Source organism: Paralichthys olivaceus, chromosome 18 (genome assembly GCF_024713975.1).
Source record: "Paralichthys olivaceus isolate ysfri-2021 chromosome 18, ASM2471397v2, whole genome shotgun sequence".
Taxonomy (NCBI): Eukaryota; Metazoa; Chordata; class Actinopteri; order Pleuronectiformes; family Paralichthyidae; genus Paralichthys; species Paralichthys olivaceus.
This window is the reverse complement of record NC_091110.1, coordinates 4,252,501-4,271,311: the sequence shown is the minus strand read 5'-3', so window position 1 is coordinate 4,271,311 and position 18,811 is coordinate 4,252,501. Positions and strand designations below refer to the sequence as shown.

Sequence of the window (18,811 nt, the reverse complement as noted above, 5' to 3'; positions counted from 1 at the left end):
GTCATTGAATGTGATTCAACGCAATTTGTATTGCTATGCCCTGTGGTACAACATAAAACAACATGTAATGACACAGAATATATACAATACATACAGCGAGGATAAATGTAACAAGGAGGTGACTAGAGTGTGGAGTGCATGATTGCAGTGTCTGTAGTCAAAATGTGCAGAAAACAAACATATTGGAATCAGATCCAGACTGACTTAATTCACCTTTTGCAAATTCACTCTTTGCTATTTTAAAATAACTTCTAACCGGTTTTGCAACAAAGCACATCATGGTTTTGGTTGATTTCCCTAAAAGCAGGGTACTCATTCTTAAGTTCAAGTGGCTCATGAACACTATGTACAGTATGTTACCTTCATTGCTGCCTGTTCATATTTTAGACCTATTCAAAGCAGTTTCTTCACAGTGGACAGTCAGTACTCTACCTTGTGCTCTCTGCATCATGTGGAAATCCTTAGTTTAATCAAATTAAACAACCTATTACTGTAACCAGAAGTTCAGTAGATAATGAACAGGCTCCACGGGATCATCTATGACAAGGTAATAATAATAATAATAATAATAATAACTGTATTTGTTTGGCACTTATCTAATCAAAGTCACAAAGTGCTTCACAAAATACACAGCAAAAAACAAAAGATAAAATGTAATCAATTCAATTCTACATGTTCTCACAAAAAAGAAAATAATGCACTTGGGGATTTATTTGTTTACACATTTGTGGTTCATACAGAATTTGGAGAATTGTATTCTAAATTACACTTAATATAGGTTGGGATGTTTAGCAAGCACTAAAAGAGAAGACTTAGTGACAACAGAGGGCCATTGTTCATGTGCAGTGGTGCAGCCAAGTTACTTTAGTAATGTACAAACTAGAAAACAGGAACTCAGAGCAAGAACCCTCCCCGCCCTTTCTCTCATATTGTCTATTTTCTTCCTGAGGTGTAACTGAAAGAGTAATAAAAACTGTCCAATTCTGCTGAATTTGACCAACTACAACATGTAACTCATGAGCTCAGAGTAGCTTTTAACATTAACAGAGATCCTTGTCTGAATTATAAGGAGCCTACTCTACCCTACTTGTAGGCCACGTCTCAATACATTGTGCCTTATCTGTTCTTATCCTTCTGCAAATGTTGTTCCTTCCAGCTCTGAACTCTAATTGTTGTCAGATGTACTTGTTTGGCTCATGTTGGTCATCTTGTTTTGAGCTGTGGTTCGTCAGCACCTCCCTGTATTTTGGGCTTCATGCAGGGCTTCTCCCGCCCTGCCAGCTGGTGAAGAGTTATAGGGTGTCTGTGTTGCTTGTGGGGAGGCACTGCTGTAAAGTCTAAAGTCAGGGAATCTATGTTTTCCTTTTATACCAAATGTCACAGGTCACTGCACATGGAAGACTTTGGTGGATATTTTTAGATAGGTATAGCTACAATATCCTGGGTGGCAATGGGTTTTATCTGTTGCATATAAAGAAAAATGTTTTATGAAATAATATAAATATATTTGTACCTATTTAATTTCACTCCATATGTATGTATGTATGTGTGTGTGTGTGTATGTATGTATGTTTGTATGTATTGTGGTGAAGGACAGCCAATCCAAAGTCTCCAGGTGTTAACAGTTTGTTCATTTACTTAAGCAAACATGTTGAACTTGTTTTTTACACATATATTAAATCAATGGCACCTGTACAATTTAAAATACTTTGCAGTGTCAGGTTTTCTTACTGGAACACATAATCTACATGTGTGCTTCCTCACAGAGATACAAAAGTTCTACAGTGTTAGTCTGTGCGTGGCACTTAAATATTAAATATTAATTAATTATTAATAATTGTTATATATAAATTGAAATATATAAATATATTTGTACCTATTTAATTTCACTCAATATGTAGGTATGTATGTGTGTGTGTGTGTGTGTGTGTGTGTGTGTGTGTGTGTGTGTGTGTGTGTGTGTGTGTGTGTGTGTGTGTGTGTGTGTGTGTATGTATGTAAGTATGTATTGTGGTGAAAATGTATCTCAAGATGTGAAATAAAGAGTTTCCCAGACCGGAGTTGTCTTTTGCTCTTTAATAGAGCTCTGCAGAGGGTTTCACAATCAGCATGAATGCTCAGAATGGAACCTCGAATAGTGAGAGAAGAAGGTTTTTATACAGTCGGGTTAACAGGAAACATAAGAGACAAGTGTTACTGATAAGAGCATGGGCACTGAAGCCACCTGTAGCCTGGTTAACACAGGAAACTGTCTGCTCTTGCCTCTGCATGAAAGATGAAGTTTGCTAGCTGCACAGATCAGGGGGGATCATCATCAAGCAAAGACATGAACTCTGAGGTTACATCTGCCAAGTGCATAGCAACACTCAGGGCATTTGTTAGTTAAAGGTAAAAAAGAAAAAAGGTATCTGTCTAGTACGTATGTATGGATGTAAATATGTATGTATGAATTTCCTGATTTCTGAATTGCTAGTTGGACATAAAGCCAGGTTTGAACTATTCTCTGATTAAAATGGATCTTCATTTGAATGATCCGATATCGATTTACAAAAAGGACCGATGGATCACACTCAGGTAGCCAGGGGGAAATACGTCTTATTTTTCTGCTTTAAGATGCTGCCAAAAAAAACACCAGAGGACAGCCAATCCAAAGTCTCCAGGTGCTCACAGTTTGTTTAGTTATTTCTTTAAAACTGTGAAAAGGTGCCCACCCCAAATTTCTAATTGCCCCCCCCCCCCCCCCCCCCCAGTCTGAGCAGTCTAGAACCGGGCCTGCTCAGTTGCCTCCACCACACTTTGTTATTTAAAGTCGACGTGTGTGGAAAAACTATTTTAGCTGTCAACTCTCTCTGAATGCCTCTCTCTCGCAGACGCGCCATCTGACGTGGGTGACCTCAGTGATTGAAGTGGGTTTCGTGGACATTCCCTGCTGGAGTCAGTTCATCTCACAGGGGTGATCTTGCTCTGCAGGTTGAGAAAACCTGTTCAACTCTCTGAAATGATCTCTGGACGCCTCTGCTTTACTTTAACTTCTCTCATGTTGTGGCAACAGACGACTCCAGACTCGTGACTCTGCGCTTTTTAAAAAAATCTTCATTCGCTTTTACATTTTACAACGTGTCTATCTATCCAATCAAACATGCGCAGCCATACGAAAAACCAAGATAAATTTTTTTACAGCTCTGTTCTGTCACATCAGAGCTGAGCAGAGAGCAGTTTCCCCGAGCCCCTCCCTCCTCTTTCCGGCTTATGCTGTACTCGCAAGAAGCTGACACAACTCGAGTTGAGGTTCACAGCGTTTGTTCCCTTCTTCACATCTTTAAACTCTGGATTTCCACGTACTGATGGAATGTGGACGGATTTGAGGAGCGATGTGTTTTAGAACTGATGCTGACAACAGATGTAGCCGCAGTCGTGCGTAAAAGTGGGACGGCACTGAGGACAAATGTCCATATCCAGTGTTTCTTCTGACATCGGTGAGTTGCTGATCATCACGTCGCTTTTTAACATGTTAGTGGGGCAACATGTGTCCGATCTGAATGTGTCCTGCTTTTTACTTTTACTTTTAGATTGCAACTTGATGAAACGGACTGTAAAGCGCTCGGCGGGCCGGCACAAGCGTGTGTATCAAGGTGAGTGCGTTTGCCCCGTACAGTCCCATCCACTCTTCTCTGCTTCTGCTCCCTCACAGCTTGTTTTCTCCTTTCTCACAGAATGAGAAGAAGATTTGCAACACTCAAAAATTTGAAGATCCTGATTTCACCTCTATCACTGCTGATTGTGTATATCCTGCTGCTGGTCAAAGTAAAGTACAGCTTCATCCCCGAACCACCAACTTCCCCAACAGGTTTAGATGATGTGCAGACATACCACAAGTACAATATCAGCTGCCCGGCTATATATGACATGGACCCAGTGGAAGTGGGTAAATCTCTGAGCATTCGATGGAAAGAAGTTTTGGAGGATAAGGATGAAAGTCTTTTTCACCTCACCTCAAACTGCCCATTATTCATCAAGTCCAGAGGTTATGACAAAGTGTGTGTCTCAGAGGAGGAGAGAGACTTCCCTCTCGCTTACTCTCTGGTCGTGCACAAATCTGCATGGATGGTGGAGAGACTCATCAAAGCTCTGTACTCACCTGGTAACATCTACTGCATTCACTACGACCAGAAGTCGTCACCTCAGTTCATCTCTGCCATAGAGGGTCTGGTCAGCTGTTTGCCCAACGTCTTCATTGCCTCCAAGCGAGAGTCTGTCTATTACGCAAGCATCACTCGATTGCAAGCTGATCTCAACTGTCTGTCTGACCTTTTGAAGTCAGAGGTCAAGTGGAAGTATGTCATCAACCTCTGTGGCCAAGATTTTCCCCTCAAGTCCAATATTGAGCTGGTGTCGGAATTAAACAAGTTAAAGGGGGCTAACATGCTGGAGACAAGCACACCCACTAGCTATAAGGAAATGAGGTACTCTTTTCATTACGAGCTGAGAGATATCTCCCATGAATATCAAAAACTGCCGATGAAGACCGAGCAGAAAAAGACTCCACCACCTCACGGGATCAAGATGTTCATTGGCAATGCCTATTTTGTCTTGTCACGGGACTTTGTTGTACACATAAATTCCTCAGAGGTGGTGAAAGATTTTTTAGCCTGGTCAGAGGACACTTACTCCCCAGATGAACACTTCTGGGCCACGCTTGTGCGACTGCCAGGTGTACCCGGGGAGGTGCCCCGATCTGAGCCTGATATCACTGACCTGATGAGTAAGACCCGGCTGGTGAAGTGGAGTTACTTGGAGGAACACCTGTACCCACCTTGCTCCGGGGTGCACGTTCGCAGCGTCTGCATTTTCGGTGCAGCGGAGATGCGTTGGCTGCTTAATTTTGGCCACTGGTTCGCAAATAAGTTTGACCCCAAAGTGGACCCTATTATTATTCAGTGCCTTGAGGAGAAGTTGGAGGAAAGACAAAAGTTATTGCAGTCAGTGGCATCCCCAACCTGTCTTAAGAACAATTAATCAACAGATAATTAATCTGCAACAACGTTAAGATGTAATGAAAATGATTCTCTATTGATGCTGGACTGTTGGCTGAACAAAATATGACATAAGATCATATTAATGAGGTTCAAAGCCACTGTGAAGGGTAGGTTTTATATAATTTAAGTGAGAAGCATCTGGGGGTGATGCGTTTATACCCCAGTCAGGAAATGCTAACTTTTTCATGTTGAATAGATGTTATTTCATGATTTCATGATGCCATTTATACTTTTAAGATGACAAAAAGTTGGTTGATCTAAATAACCTGTAGCTCTTACTGGTAGCAAAAGTATGCATTAATACACTATGATGTCATTTTCTGACTTCATTGGAATGTCATGATGATGTCATTCTTACCATATGATCACGATTTAAAATAAATCGATATCAGCTTTTAGGTCGTGTCTATAGTTGTATATGGTGCAGGGATACATGGAAAAAAGCATTTTTGAACTGTACATGAGGCCATTTTCTGACCTCAAAGTGATTTATTCATTACATCACTTGTCAGATGATATCAGAAGACAGCGGGTAATTATCTAATCAATATAAGTTCTAGTATATTTGTGGATATCATGGGAAATTTCTATATCAGACCATATCTTCTCAGACCTTGACCTTTGGCTAACAGCTCCAGAAGTCTATCTTCTGAGGCATGCGGGGGGTGAAGGCCACTGCCTGCTTACATGGATAAGCGCAGTGCAGTAATCATTGCAGCTCTGGGTCAGTAATACTTGGTACCAGCACTGTTTTCATTTGAGAAACCAGTTTCAAAGGCTGTGATCAGATTTTCTATAATGACTACCTTTCACCTTAAAGGATCAGTTCACCCAATTTGCTGAAAGGCACTATTTTACTTTGTTGTAGTGCGTATCCATGCAGACAGTTTAGGTTTATATGCCCATGGTTTAAGATATTTTCTCTCTCCACCAGGTCAGTAGAATTAAAAATAATCAGGAAAAACAGGTATTTTTGTAGGTGGTGGTTTCATTTGGATGAATGATAATAATAATAATAATAATGGGTAATTATAATGTCATTACATTTGAGACTTAACATGCCCCAACTTGGTTGTAATTCTTCTGACGTATATGGAAAGATTTTGGTTATGAAAGATTTTACCAATGTATGAGTTGTTTTGAGGTAGTCTCAAAATACAGACTCCTCTGAAAGTAAACTGAAGGTAATAATCCATAATTTGTCATGTAAATGAAGGATTACATTTTGTTTAGCTATGGTTTTGTGCTTCCCTCAACAAGAAATGAAATGCTGTGTGATGCGTGTCTGTGTTGTTTGATTGAGATCTACAGGAAACAGATGTGGGGACTGCTTAGTCTGTGGCCTTGAAACATGCAAAGGTTTCAGGAAATAATTAATAAACAAATCACCCCTCTGTACATCCCATGTTGTACTTAAAACAATGGATTGATTTAAATTTGACACAATGAACTGATTATGTTATTGTAACTAGTAGGTATAAAGGTTTAAAGTACAGCTGCATTGTGGAGCCCAAAGGTCCCTTCAGACTGTTGTGGGTTCTGGTTCTCATGCTATGGTTTTATGACTGGGCTCTGTTAGCTTACAGTCTGACGTCATATACCTCTGTGGGAGATTCCCACGAAGCATTGCTGCTGCTGGCTCCTTCTCTGTGCTATCTCCAACTGTTTCCTGTCAGTGGGTGGGCACCCACCAGAAGTCAGCATTTTGCTGCCAACCCTTTGAAAGCCACGTTTTTAATGATCTGTAGTGCTTCTTTACCCTCATTGAAAAATACATTTTAAAGGCTCAGTGTGTAGAATTCAGTGATATCTAGAGGTTAAGTTGCATGTTGCAGCTGAGTACTCCACTCACCTTACCCTTCCCAACAAGAAGGAGAACCTGTGGTGAACTTCAGTTGTCATGAAAACTCAAAAGGTTTTAGTTTGTCCAGTTTGGAAGACAGTAAAAAACATGGCGGCCTCCACAGAGAGGACCCCCCCCTCAATGTAAATATAAAGTTTTTAGATATAAAGAGCTCATTCTAGGGTAAAGAAAACAACAATTCATACAATTTAGATGGAACACACCAGTGAAAACATCACTAGGATTATTTTATACTCAATTTCTGCCAAAAATTACACACTGAACCTTTACATTTAGATGAAAGATCCAACACATACCCTATCATCATCATTCTGCACGGAGAAGCTCAAACATTAAAGTAAAATAACATTAAGCAAAATAAATTTTTGAGTAAAAGGGGAGCGTATGAAGCGATAAACTTCCAGTGGCAATGAAGTTAGCATTAAATTAAAGCACAACATGCAAACCTGCTCATTCCACAGATGCATATTTGATAAGAACAGGTAAAACATCTAACAGCTAAACCATAAACAGACTCTCTGTATATTTTCTTTCTGAGGGATTGTCTTGTTTAGGGTCCTGTGGCCAGTATAAGTTTTGGAGGAGCACTTGAAATGTCTCACAAGGAAGTCTTTTTTTTTTGTCATGCCATAAAATGTGTAGTCAAAAAAAAAAAAAAAAAAAATTAGAATACAGAAAAGTGAATAACATTAACAGAGCCATTATAGGTTAACTGTATGAGTGTTAATTATCTCAGACAATATTCAAGCATTACTCAGGCTATACAACTCTTCCTTTTGAAATCTAACTTCCTTAATAATCAGCACACATTAATGGGGAGGTGTATTTGGAGAGGATCAGGGCGGAACAACACATTGTTGTCATCACTTCAACACAGGAGTTTGTTAAACAAGTCACTGAAACACACCACAAGAAAGGAAACAATGATTAAGAGGTGAAGAAGCTGAGGAGGATAATTAAAGAACACAGAGGAATACTGACATTAAAGTAGCTGTTACATATACTTTACATCCTGTATGTTCTCAAATATGTTGGACAGTGCCAGGTTGTGTCCCCTGATGATCATAGATTATGAGTAAATCGATCCATACTGAAACTATCAGTTTACACACGCCGGGTGTTTGTTGACATCACCGTATCACATTCAGAGCGTCATTAACTTCAGTGCTCTGTCTCTCCTCAACGCTGCTGCAGTTTAGTTACAGCACAAAGGGAACTATTCAGACAGAGTCAAAAGGGTTTATTAGGTTGCAGTAAATTATTAATATTAGGGGACGTTCTGGTTTATGTATGTGTTAGTGAACGATGATCCGGCATGAGAACACTACACCTGTGTGCACCAGTAAAAGTGTTTAGCAGTAAGGCAATATAATTAGTTCGAGCAAAACAATTTTTATCAAATCAATACAATGCTGTAGCACATAACTGTCTACCCCAGATTCATAAAAATATTCAGCCTTCACCCAGGAGCAAAAATCATCTTCTTTAAACATTAAAAAAAATATTTAAAAGACATTTACTGTGATAGTTATTGATATCATACGGATATTTTTATGTCAATATAATTTATGGCCATACCACACATAAGCTGTTTTCAGACATGAGCTCTAGAGGATCTTCGTGACAATTGAGCCAAGACTTTTTCATTGTCTTATGCTCAGATGAGAGACAGAGACAGGATGTATTTATTCTGTTCTAGGAGACCACATGCTCCTGTTTACAGCACATAAACACAGGCCTTGGCCCTTATCACCATTGTCGTTGTCTTATACTTGTGTGGCACCAGTGCATCTGCAGATATCTGCTGTGTGTTAGAAATGTCATCAAGACTCTAATTTTAAATCCTGTAGAGGATATCCTGCTGAGTTCTCACATCAGCTCCTCTGGACTTTCTGCGGACTTTACCCATCAATAAGAAGTCTGCAGAAAGTCTAAAGGCTCTCACTTGGACATTTGCGTTCACACATACAGCCCCTCTGGAGTATGTTTGGAGGATCTCTGGAGTTCATTACGTGCCTGAAAGCAGCTTATGTTGGCAGCAAAGTGTATCATTCAGGAATCTTATTCCAAAAGCAACAGAAGATGTGTCTGATACTTGAAGAAAAGTCGCTATATTCAGAGTTTGTCTACTGGCAGCAGAGCCTGGCAGTCCGGCACAGCTCAATGTGTCTACTGTGGAGCTGAATCCCAATGTCCCCCCTCGGGACTCAAGCCCTGAACCCTCACAGACTTAACTAACATCAGCTGGTAAGTGATTGAGTGTGAAAGGCAGCAAAGGCCTGAAATGGTATAAAGAGGAACAGGACAGCTTTTTGTGGCCGTGGTTTCATTTGACAACAGTGGGACTTTTTAGTTTATGTTGTTCACTTTCCTTATGACCAATTAATGCTTGAAGGACTGACTGCCTGTTCTCACCATGCTCCAGGCTCTAGATAGATGGATAGATGAGAATTGAAGCCAAATATATTGTAAATACACATTTTAAGATGAATAACTGAAGCACTACAAAGTTGTGCATTAGACTAAGCCTGTACAATTATGATACAGCAGATGTAAGTGTATTACAAAAAGTGAAAACAGTGCAAGAGTAATACATCAAATCAAATAGAGCTAAACATGTAGTAATGTTACAGTGTGGCAGCCCAGTGACATGGTTATGGCGTTAATCTCTCTCATTTCGCCACATCTGAGAGGAGTTGTACAGTCGTGTGTCCTAGGGGATAAAATACCTCCTCACTCTGTCTGTTGAGCAGGACTGAGACAGCAGTCTATCACCGAATGTGCTCCTCTGCCTGTGCAGTGTGCTGTGAAGCGGGTCGGTCCTTCTCTCTGCCACTGAAATGAGGGATTCCAGCTCGGTGCCCACCACAGGTCCAGCTCTCCTCACCAGTCTGCCCAGCCGCGTAGCATCCCTCGTCCACATGCCGCCTGGGGAGGGAGGTTGCTCTGTCCATGATGGTAGCTTGAGGGCAAGATCTGTCTTTGATGAGAGAGGTGAGGGACAGGTAGCAGCAGAAGGAGTAGGACTATCCAACCTGTTGAGAAAGTGGTTGAACTGGTTTGCTCTGACCGCATCTCCATGGACTGTGCTGCAGTCCTGCAGTTTCTTTTCCACTTTTCTTCTATAAGTCTCTGGCTGGATCTTGACCTCCCCCTGAACACACTTCAGCTCTGCCCTGTCTCCATCTTTGAACACCATCGTTTTCTTGTGAAGAAGGTCTTGTTGTTGGGGAAGCAACACATAGTTTTGGTTGGAACAACAACTTCCATGCAGTAGTCCAGGTAGTCAGCAATGCAGTGTGTGACCCCCTCTATGTCCCCGCTGTGTGTTTCCTGCAGCACACTCCAGTCAGTGGACTCAAAGCCTCCTCTGCTTCTGTAGGCCATTTTCTGAAAGACCGTGTGGTTGTGGGTAGCCTTTGTACCTGTGGCTTTTACTCAGGCTGTAGAAGGACAAGATTATGATCTGATTTCCTCAGTGGGAGCACAGGGGTGACACTGCATGCATCCCTCATGTTAGCATAAAGGAAGTCTATTGTCCTGTTCTTCTTGTGGAGCAGCAGGCAAACTGATAAAAGTCACAGAGAGTAGAGGCCGGTTAAGCAGGATTAAAGTCTCCAGAAATCACAATAAAGGCTCCAGGACAGGAGTTTGTTGCTTGGTGATGGTGGAGTGGATGATATCACGTCGTCTCTGCATTTGCACATGGATGGATGAACACACAAACAACAATGGCGTGCATGCACTCTCTCAGCATGAAATATGGTCAGAGACTCTCCACCAGCAGCAGATAGTCTCCTTTATGCTATATGTTGTAACGTAGCAATACAAATGGATTCAGCAGAGAGTTATGTGTTGAAACTTTCAATAAAACATATTTTTTCTTGTCAATGTCAATGTTGGGATTGGTTGCTCCTTCCATCCTTTTTTGTTTACTCACATCACAATGCTATAAACAGTGGGTAAGTGTGCAGAAATGCCGACTTACGGAAGATGTGCATAAATATTCTGTGAGAGAACCCTCAGGCACTTGACAGTTTCACAGTAGGACTGCCCTGAGACTGACTCACTGGGAATGTGCCTCAAAGTCTGAGTCCTTGAGGGTCAACTTTAGGACTGGACCTGTGAGTACAGTGCAAAAGAAAAAAGAAAAAGCTGGCTCCCTATTCACAAGCTTACCAGGAAATACTCTTTTTGCTGTTGTTGTTTCTTCCTTCTTCAGTTGGCTGTTGTAACAATCACCACCTTCATGACTGTCATTCGTGGATGTGGTTACATGGCTAGACGCTGTTTCACAACAGTCACAGAGCAACATGTCAGACATGCCTCTATGGAATTTTCCAAGTCATGTTCAATTACATTTTCAGTATTCAAGACTGAAAAAAACAAATCATTTACAAACAAACTAAACACTTTTTAATGATGGCAATGAAAAAGATTCTGATATAGGAATGAGGAACCTCTGGTCAGCAACACCATTTGTTAATTCAAAAATAGGCAACAACTAAAACGCCATGACTGAAATTTGTATTAAAATATAAAAGAAAATGCCATGAAATAGTGGACTAATATGTCCTTCAGGTTGGTCTCTGGCTGTTTAATCAGGTCTTAGTTATCGCTGACAACCATCACAGTAATTACCAAGTTGTGGAATGTTGTTCTTTTCAAGGGGAAGCGACCAGAACTATATTTTCTGTTGCAGTCAACAAAAAAGAAGTTGTGTCTAGCTTTCAGGGAAATGCTTACAGTAATGGAAAAAGCCAAGCGTCATAAATATGCAGCTAAACAGGATGCATGGACAAAATGCTTTTGGATACAGCTAATGCCAAACGAGCAGCTTTCACATGACTTCATTTGTTATGCAAGGTATGCGGTGAGAGAACTAACAGCAAAGACGCTGAAACATCATTCAGAGGGAGAAGTTGTGAAGGACCATCTTGTTGCAGCTGTTAGAGCTGGAGAAAGTAAAACAACAAAGTAACCTCTATAACTATGTAAGTCCTGATATTACCAGCATGGGGAGACACGCGCTGATGTAAGCATCTATGTTCGTGACAACTTAATCTCTATGAACTGATTCTGCATGTGAATATGCAGAATCTGTAGGCAAGGGACAAGATTTTGGAGCCAGAAGTCTGCCGGTTTAAGTTTCTAGTTTGACCAATCAAATTCGAGTGGGTTTTGGTTATCCATAATACAGTCCACATACTGTACATCCCTATGCAAATAGCTTTTGATAGAGAGAAGCCTGAATGTTGTCTGGACCTAGAACACTGATAAAGCATTGCTTGTGTGTTGTGTGATAAAAAAAACTAGTTGGACTCTATTGTAAAGCGAATGGAAGAGTCTCCGCCAAAATGTCCTCTGTGTTCACTGGAAGCCCACAAATATTGGCAATCAGACGATATTGGATGGACTTGGAAATTGGGATCAACCCACCGCTGTGTTGTGAAGAACTTTTCTCATGACTGACCAGTCGGGCTGGGGAAAAATATTGTAGGTGGGGCTGAGCTTTTTTTCAATTAGTTTCAGTAACCATCTCAAATCAAGGTAACACTAACCTGTACTCAATTCTCATTTTTATTCTAACACTTAGCATTGGTTGGAAATGCTGTTGACTGTTATGTCAGTGCTAAGGTCAACTATACACAAAGAGAAAGACAGTTGGGGAACTTTATGTGTGTGTGTGTGTGTGTCTGTCTCTGTGAGAATGTATGTTTCTGTGTGTGTGATGTGTCCATCTGTCTGCTTGTGTCTATCCGTCGCTGTCTGTCTGTGTGTCTGTGTGTGAGCAAGTGAGATCTTATTTGTACAGGTATTTTGCCCTTCTGTCCTTCCGAGTGGCAAACCTCTCAATGACCCTTTTATTAAAGTCAGGAATGTTTCTGATAAGTTTTTTTCTCCATGGAGAGGAAAGCCAGAGCATTCAGGTGATCCTGTGTCATGGTGTTCCACAGGAAGGTCTTAATCCTCTATAAAGTAGAAAAGCACCTATCTTCATCATGGGTGTGGCGATCGGAAACTTGAGAAGACTGACAGTCTCACTGAATGTTCTCCGTGAAGAACTGGATTGGTGGCAAGCCTTGAATTCACTGTTGTCAAGAGACAGTTCTGTTTTGATCTTGGGCTTGTGCAACATGGGATAGGCCTTGATTGTAGTTTCCAGTGCTAAATCTGGAAATTTTATGGTGCGTTCCAGGAACATACACATACCTAAGTAATTATACAAAATAAATACATACATAAAAATGGGGCAGTAAACATAGTCAAGAGGAGAATTATATATTCCCATTCCTCATTCTATATGTCATCAGTATCCTATGTTATTTTGTGACAAGCAAGGACTGCTTGATGCTTAATATCATGGATGTGACATAAACATGTTTTAACACTTTAGTGTCCACCTTCCTCAGAAGCTGTATGGTGAATTGAACATGTCACAATTACATATCATAATCATGTCATAGTTTATCTAGCTTAAGAAGGAGGATGGCGTTTAAGGAACACTTCATCCTTCAGTTTATAGAAAATATTCAACAACAACACATAACCTGTGCATCGCCCCAGAGGAGATACCACGAGAGACAGGGTCAACAGGAAGCACATTTTTCACCAAAGATAACTGATTGTATTTTATATATTTTATATTTTATATAGTAAACGTTAATATGCATCTTAAACACACACATGCTTAGTATAAGTAATTATTCTTTATTTTAAAAATAAATAAATACATAAAAACCAAAAAGAAAATAATTTTTCACCACCCTATTGGCCAGCCCCCACTGCGACTGACATCATCATCATCGCTATCAGATGCCTCACCAAAGAAAAGCCTAGTAATAGATTATGGCCCTCAAAAGATTTTAGAATCTTAAATTACCCCTGATAATTATAAGGTTCCCCAACCCTGCATTAATAAAACTGTGCATAACAACTTCAACTAATCTCGCTGCCCACAAATTGTATCCTCCTCTGGATTAAGGTGTTGGACAAATCTGTTTCCAGGGTTTGACACAGTACTTTTCATCTACCTCTGTACTTCATAAACGCTGTTGAGGTGTGGGTCTTTGGCCGTGCACCCCCTCTCTTGTTATTCATTTCAACATCAGCTGTTTTCTTTTGTAAACAAACACTACTTGTCTTTGCAAGTGTTGCCAAGGTTTTATCAAAATAAAGCCAATGAGGAGAATTGTCAGTTTAGAGAGAAAAGGTGAGTCATGCCAAAACCATAAATAACTGTTGGTAGCCTAACCTTCCTTCTCAGAAGGGTCAGGTTTCCTTCCAGGCTCAGTTGCTCTGATTCAACCACTGAGATTAGTGCTATTGTTCATTGTGCACACTGATGAAGGACAACAAAACTAAACTGTTTGGCGTCTGTGACTCAAACATTACTGATTGTCTCTCCACAGAAATATAAAATAATGCTGTTCGATTCCATTTGGTGGCTTTTCATGCAACGAGTAAACCATTAAAAGTTGTATTTGCACACAGAGCTAGACTTTGTCCTGTCTGACAAATTTATTGTTGGACCTTACATCCTGTTACAGCGATCATATGAATGAGCTGGTGTCTTTGCTTCACTCGATGTTTAAATGTCATTATAAGGCAAGTTGAGTCCCTGTTAAGGATTGTGCAGAATGTGATGTTTAGACCCTGACAGGGCACGTGTGCTGTTTGCTGTAAAGGAGCACTGAATCCGAGGTGCCTTGCAGAAGATGGTTATTACATTATTATTTATTTGTGTAATCTACATCTGCATTTGTACTTTCAAGGCCAAGAACTTAAAATAAAATAAGGTGGAATCTTGGCAGTTGAGTAACACAATTATAAAGCTGTATATATTATTTTCAGTACAAGGAAATCAGCTTGAAGACGACAGAGGTTTATTACAGACCTACACACACGCACCACCTGTACGTCCAACTCACTATATAAAGAAATAAACAAGCTATCCCACCACACAGGATTCTCTGACCGGGATCATTTGTATAGTGCACCAACCCTATGCCAGTTTTCCGAGGTTAAACTTCCTCACAGAGATCCATGTCATGTCATCACACTATTGCCTGCAGGGAGTGTCTTTGTGCTGTTCACAAGTCATTTCAGAATAAAGCAGCATGGCCATCTCAGTAGTACATTTTCCTGCAGTGATTAAAGAACACTGCCTCACAGTGGCCTCAGTATGAACTGTTTTATGACCTGCCTCATCGGTCTGTAAACTGTATAACAAGAGATGTTATATACATTTGGTGGCAAAAACCAATCAAAACACTTGTATAGCAATCAAAAACAATCAAGGCCGACATTAATACAAATTCAATTGAACAATGAATTATGGGGATGGTAACATTTGTTTACCGACTGTGGCATCTTCTTTTTCTCTTTTCACCTGAACGAAACCAATGTGTTTTAATAAATTTCAACCTCATGAAACCCTGAAATATACAGTAAAGCATCTCTAAGTGATGCTGAAATAAATGGTTTACAAGGAACTGACAGTTATTTAGCATAAATACTTTCTCCCTATTTTATATGTTACCACCTCCATGGCTCAAGGCTGGAAACAATGAGAGAGGTCACACAGAATTAGAGGACCAAAATAAGGAGGTAGGTTGTAGAATCTGAGAAAAATCTGCTTGGGGTGAACCAGCACTGACGAGTCAAGGTGGACCGCTCAGTTTTCCCAGTTAATCTAGTTCCACTGGTCTGTTTCACAAATAACCACTCTTGAGCAACTCCAGAGGAGTTTTGAGTATGAATTGTCACACCCTTTGGCCTGAGATAAAAAAGCATAGCATTACTTCAGGCAGGTCTCAAAGTCCAGCTCACCTTAAGTGAAGTATGTTGGATGACAGCAGCAGATCTCAACACAAACCTTTTCCATGCACTCAGTTGACAAAGGTCATATTGCACACTCTGTTTAATCTGCTTCAGCCAGAGCCACTTCACAACCCACCTCCACTGCAGCACCTCATTTTCATACTGAATCTGACCTGATCAGTGTCATGTGTTGATGTGTGGAAGGGCCACACTATGTACCTCCTACCATAGCCAAATGTAACTATTGGTCCAGATTGAAATAAAATTAAATGTGTAAACGTGCAGACAAACAAACAGAAAAAAACAAGCTGCAGTAAAATGTTTGGCTACCTGTGTGAGTCACTTGCTCTATGTTCCTTTCTGTGTTCATTTTATCTATCATGACTGTCTTTCATTTTGCTTTATAAAGCTCTTTGTAACTATGCTGGAAAACAAGTTATTGTTATTTCAGCAACAGCCCCAAAAGACATGAAAGTAACAAGGCCCTCTAGTGGCCATAGACTGTATAACAGCATATACACTTAAAATTCTGGCAAAATGCAGCACACTGCAGATAGATATGGATGGATAGACAGATGGATATATAGATAGATGGATGGATGGATGGAAGGATGGATAATGGATAGATAGATAGATAGATAGATAGATAGATAGATAGATAGATATATAGATAGATAGATAGATAGATAGATAGATAGATAGATAGATAGATAGATAGATAGATAGATAGATAGATAGATGGATAGATAGATAGATGGATAGATAGATAGATGGATAGATAGATAGATAGATGATCATGATCCTTTTGTGCCTAAAACCAAGCAAACTAACATAAACATACACATAACATTGTCACATCATTTAATGCTCAGTTGTTAGTAAATGATAAATGGACAGTATTTATATAGCGCCTCTATTGACTGATTAACCATTCAAAGTGCTTTGCAGTACGAGCTACATTCACCCATTCACACACATTCATACAGTCATTCTACAATTTTCTTTCCCACACTCAGGGGGCAATTCAAGGTTAATTATCGTGCCCAAGGACATTTCATCAAGCAGACTGGAGGAGCCGGGGTCCGGAGCACCAACCTTTTAGTTTTCTGAGCCACAACAGTGAGTGTTGAAGGTTTACCACTTATTTCAGGGAGTATTTGTATCTTGGACATGTCATGAATTTGTTTAAAATTTACAGCCTACAGCAATCAGTATCAATTAAGCACTGAGAGAGGACACATTAATATATTTACGTCAAAAGGATTCAGGTATATACACTGTTAACACAGAGTCCCTTTGCGAGTCATAAAACCACCTGGACATCAAATGATCATGATAAAACCAACATCACGAGTTCGTAACCAGGTTTTACATGAGGAAGAGAACATAGTCAAACTAACCAGCCAAACTAAGATAAATTCGATAGCATGTTCCCATAAGTGATAGCGACCCACAAAACAAACCTCTGCTGCCTCATTGCAGCAAAGCAGACACTTCTAACTTCATCAAGATTCTGCACTGACCCGCCTGCAATAGGACCTAAAAGTGCAATAAAGGAACAAGATCATATGCAGCGATGTATCTTATCTACACAGGAGGACAAGTGAACGTAAAAAAAAACAAGCAGGATGCTCTGAAATCTTCATTCTTATGAACAAATGAAGTTATCATTTGGTTTCTCAGTTTTCAGATTAAAGGCTCCTTAGGCAAAATCCAATTTCCTTTTGCGTTGAATAAACTTAAACAGGTTTAATGGTTGATTAGAGCAGCGGCGTGCACAGCCTTTATCCTAATAATTTGTTTCTCTCGCCGTGCCAGTACGTTTATTTCTATAGGATATTTCAAAGCCTTCCTTCCATTCAGACTGACTGACAGATGAAAGGGCTTTTGCAGATGTCAACATACAGTATGTGGTGATCAATGGCTCCCACAGTCCGAGAGAAAATGGAGCAAATACAAAATTCACACGGTGTCAAGAAGCACGAACTTTCAGAAGTTGAAGCACAAGGACAGCTGATAACAAAGCATTTGCATTAACTGCGTGAAGAAAAACACTGAAAGAAACTAAAGTTTGCATTATGTGGTGGGTGGTGATACTAAACGGAATAAGCAAACTATTTCTGCTATTTATTTTTCATAAGATGAAGGGATATTTCATCAATAGACTTACAAACGAATGTATGAGCAGTATATTTCAATGCATACATGTCCAACAGTGAATGCCACCCACGGAAAAAATGTGGAAGAAAAACTTACCACAAAAATCCTTGAAGATTACCAGGGTCAACACAAAAATGTCTTTTTTAAATAGCATTCCCTTAATGCCCTCTCTACAGAAAGGAAAACACTATATAATATACTCAAGTATTTAGAATATGACCTTTGGTATTAAATTAATCAGCTGGTTTTTGTTGGAGTCACATTTAGACGTTCAGAAAACATTTTAAAATGCCCAAGAGCTCAAAGGAAGTAATGATTGGTTTTTCAGATCAGCACGTGCCACAGAGAGCAACTTAAAGTACATAAAAGCATACGATGTTCTACAAAGAGGAAGCAGTTGCGCTGAGAGAAGACAGATGTTAGAGGGAGGGAAGGTAACTACCACGGCATCAAATATGTCTTGAAATTTAATTTACATGCTTTGTTATTTATTATCAGTTCAATAGAAAATGTTTCTAATGAACACAGACACAATTTGATCCCTACAGTTGCTACGCTTATGGCTTTGTTTGGGCACTCGAAATGTCAAAATCTTGATTGAATTAACTTTACTGTAACTTGGTGACAGTATGTGTCTCTTGAAGCGAAATTGTATTTTTTCTTAACCTTAACTAAAGTGCTTATTGTGTTTGAACCAACCAACAATGTGCAGTCGCACATTTAGGTGCAAAACAAATAACTACATGTAATTTCTTGGCTGCAGAGTTGACCAAGCAAACTACACTGTAACTCTCACAGTAACAAATGTATGAATTTGTAGAAAGATAAGCAACATCTGCACAGCATAACAAAATCATCTGTTTGCATTTGTGGTTTCCTAAACCCATCTCCTTACAAACCAAGGTGAATGCACTGCATTGTTTCAGTG

At 39.9% G+C, this 18,811-nt stretch overlaps 1 protein-coding gene across 1 annotated transcript; it reads left to right on the top strand.

The window, feature by feature from the left end:
• Positions 1-2,796: 2,796 nt before the first annotated feature.
• LOC109625928 (glucosaminyl (N-acetyl) transferase 4) lies at positions 2,797-6,434 on the top strand. The gene is made up of 3 exons (XM_020081532.2): positions 2,797-3,476; positions 3,570-3,632; positions 3,714-6,434. Exon 3 carries the CDS (start codon positions 3,715-3,717, stop codon positions 5,014-5,016), a length of 1,302 nt encoding a protein of 433 aa, XP_019937091.2. The 5' UTR covers positions 2,797-3,476; positions 3,570-3,632; position 3,714; the 3' UTR covers positions 5,017-6,434.
• Positions 6,435-18,811: the final 12,377 nt, after the last annotated feature.

What these genes read in the sequence shown, in the direction of transcription:
- LOC109625928 (XM_020081532.2), top strand. Translation starts at nt 3,715, where the DNA reads ATGAGAAGAAGATTTGCAACACTCAAAAATTTGAAGATCCTGATTTCA.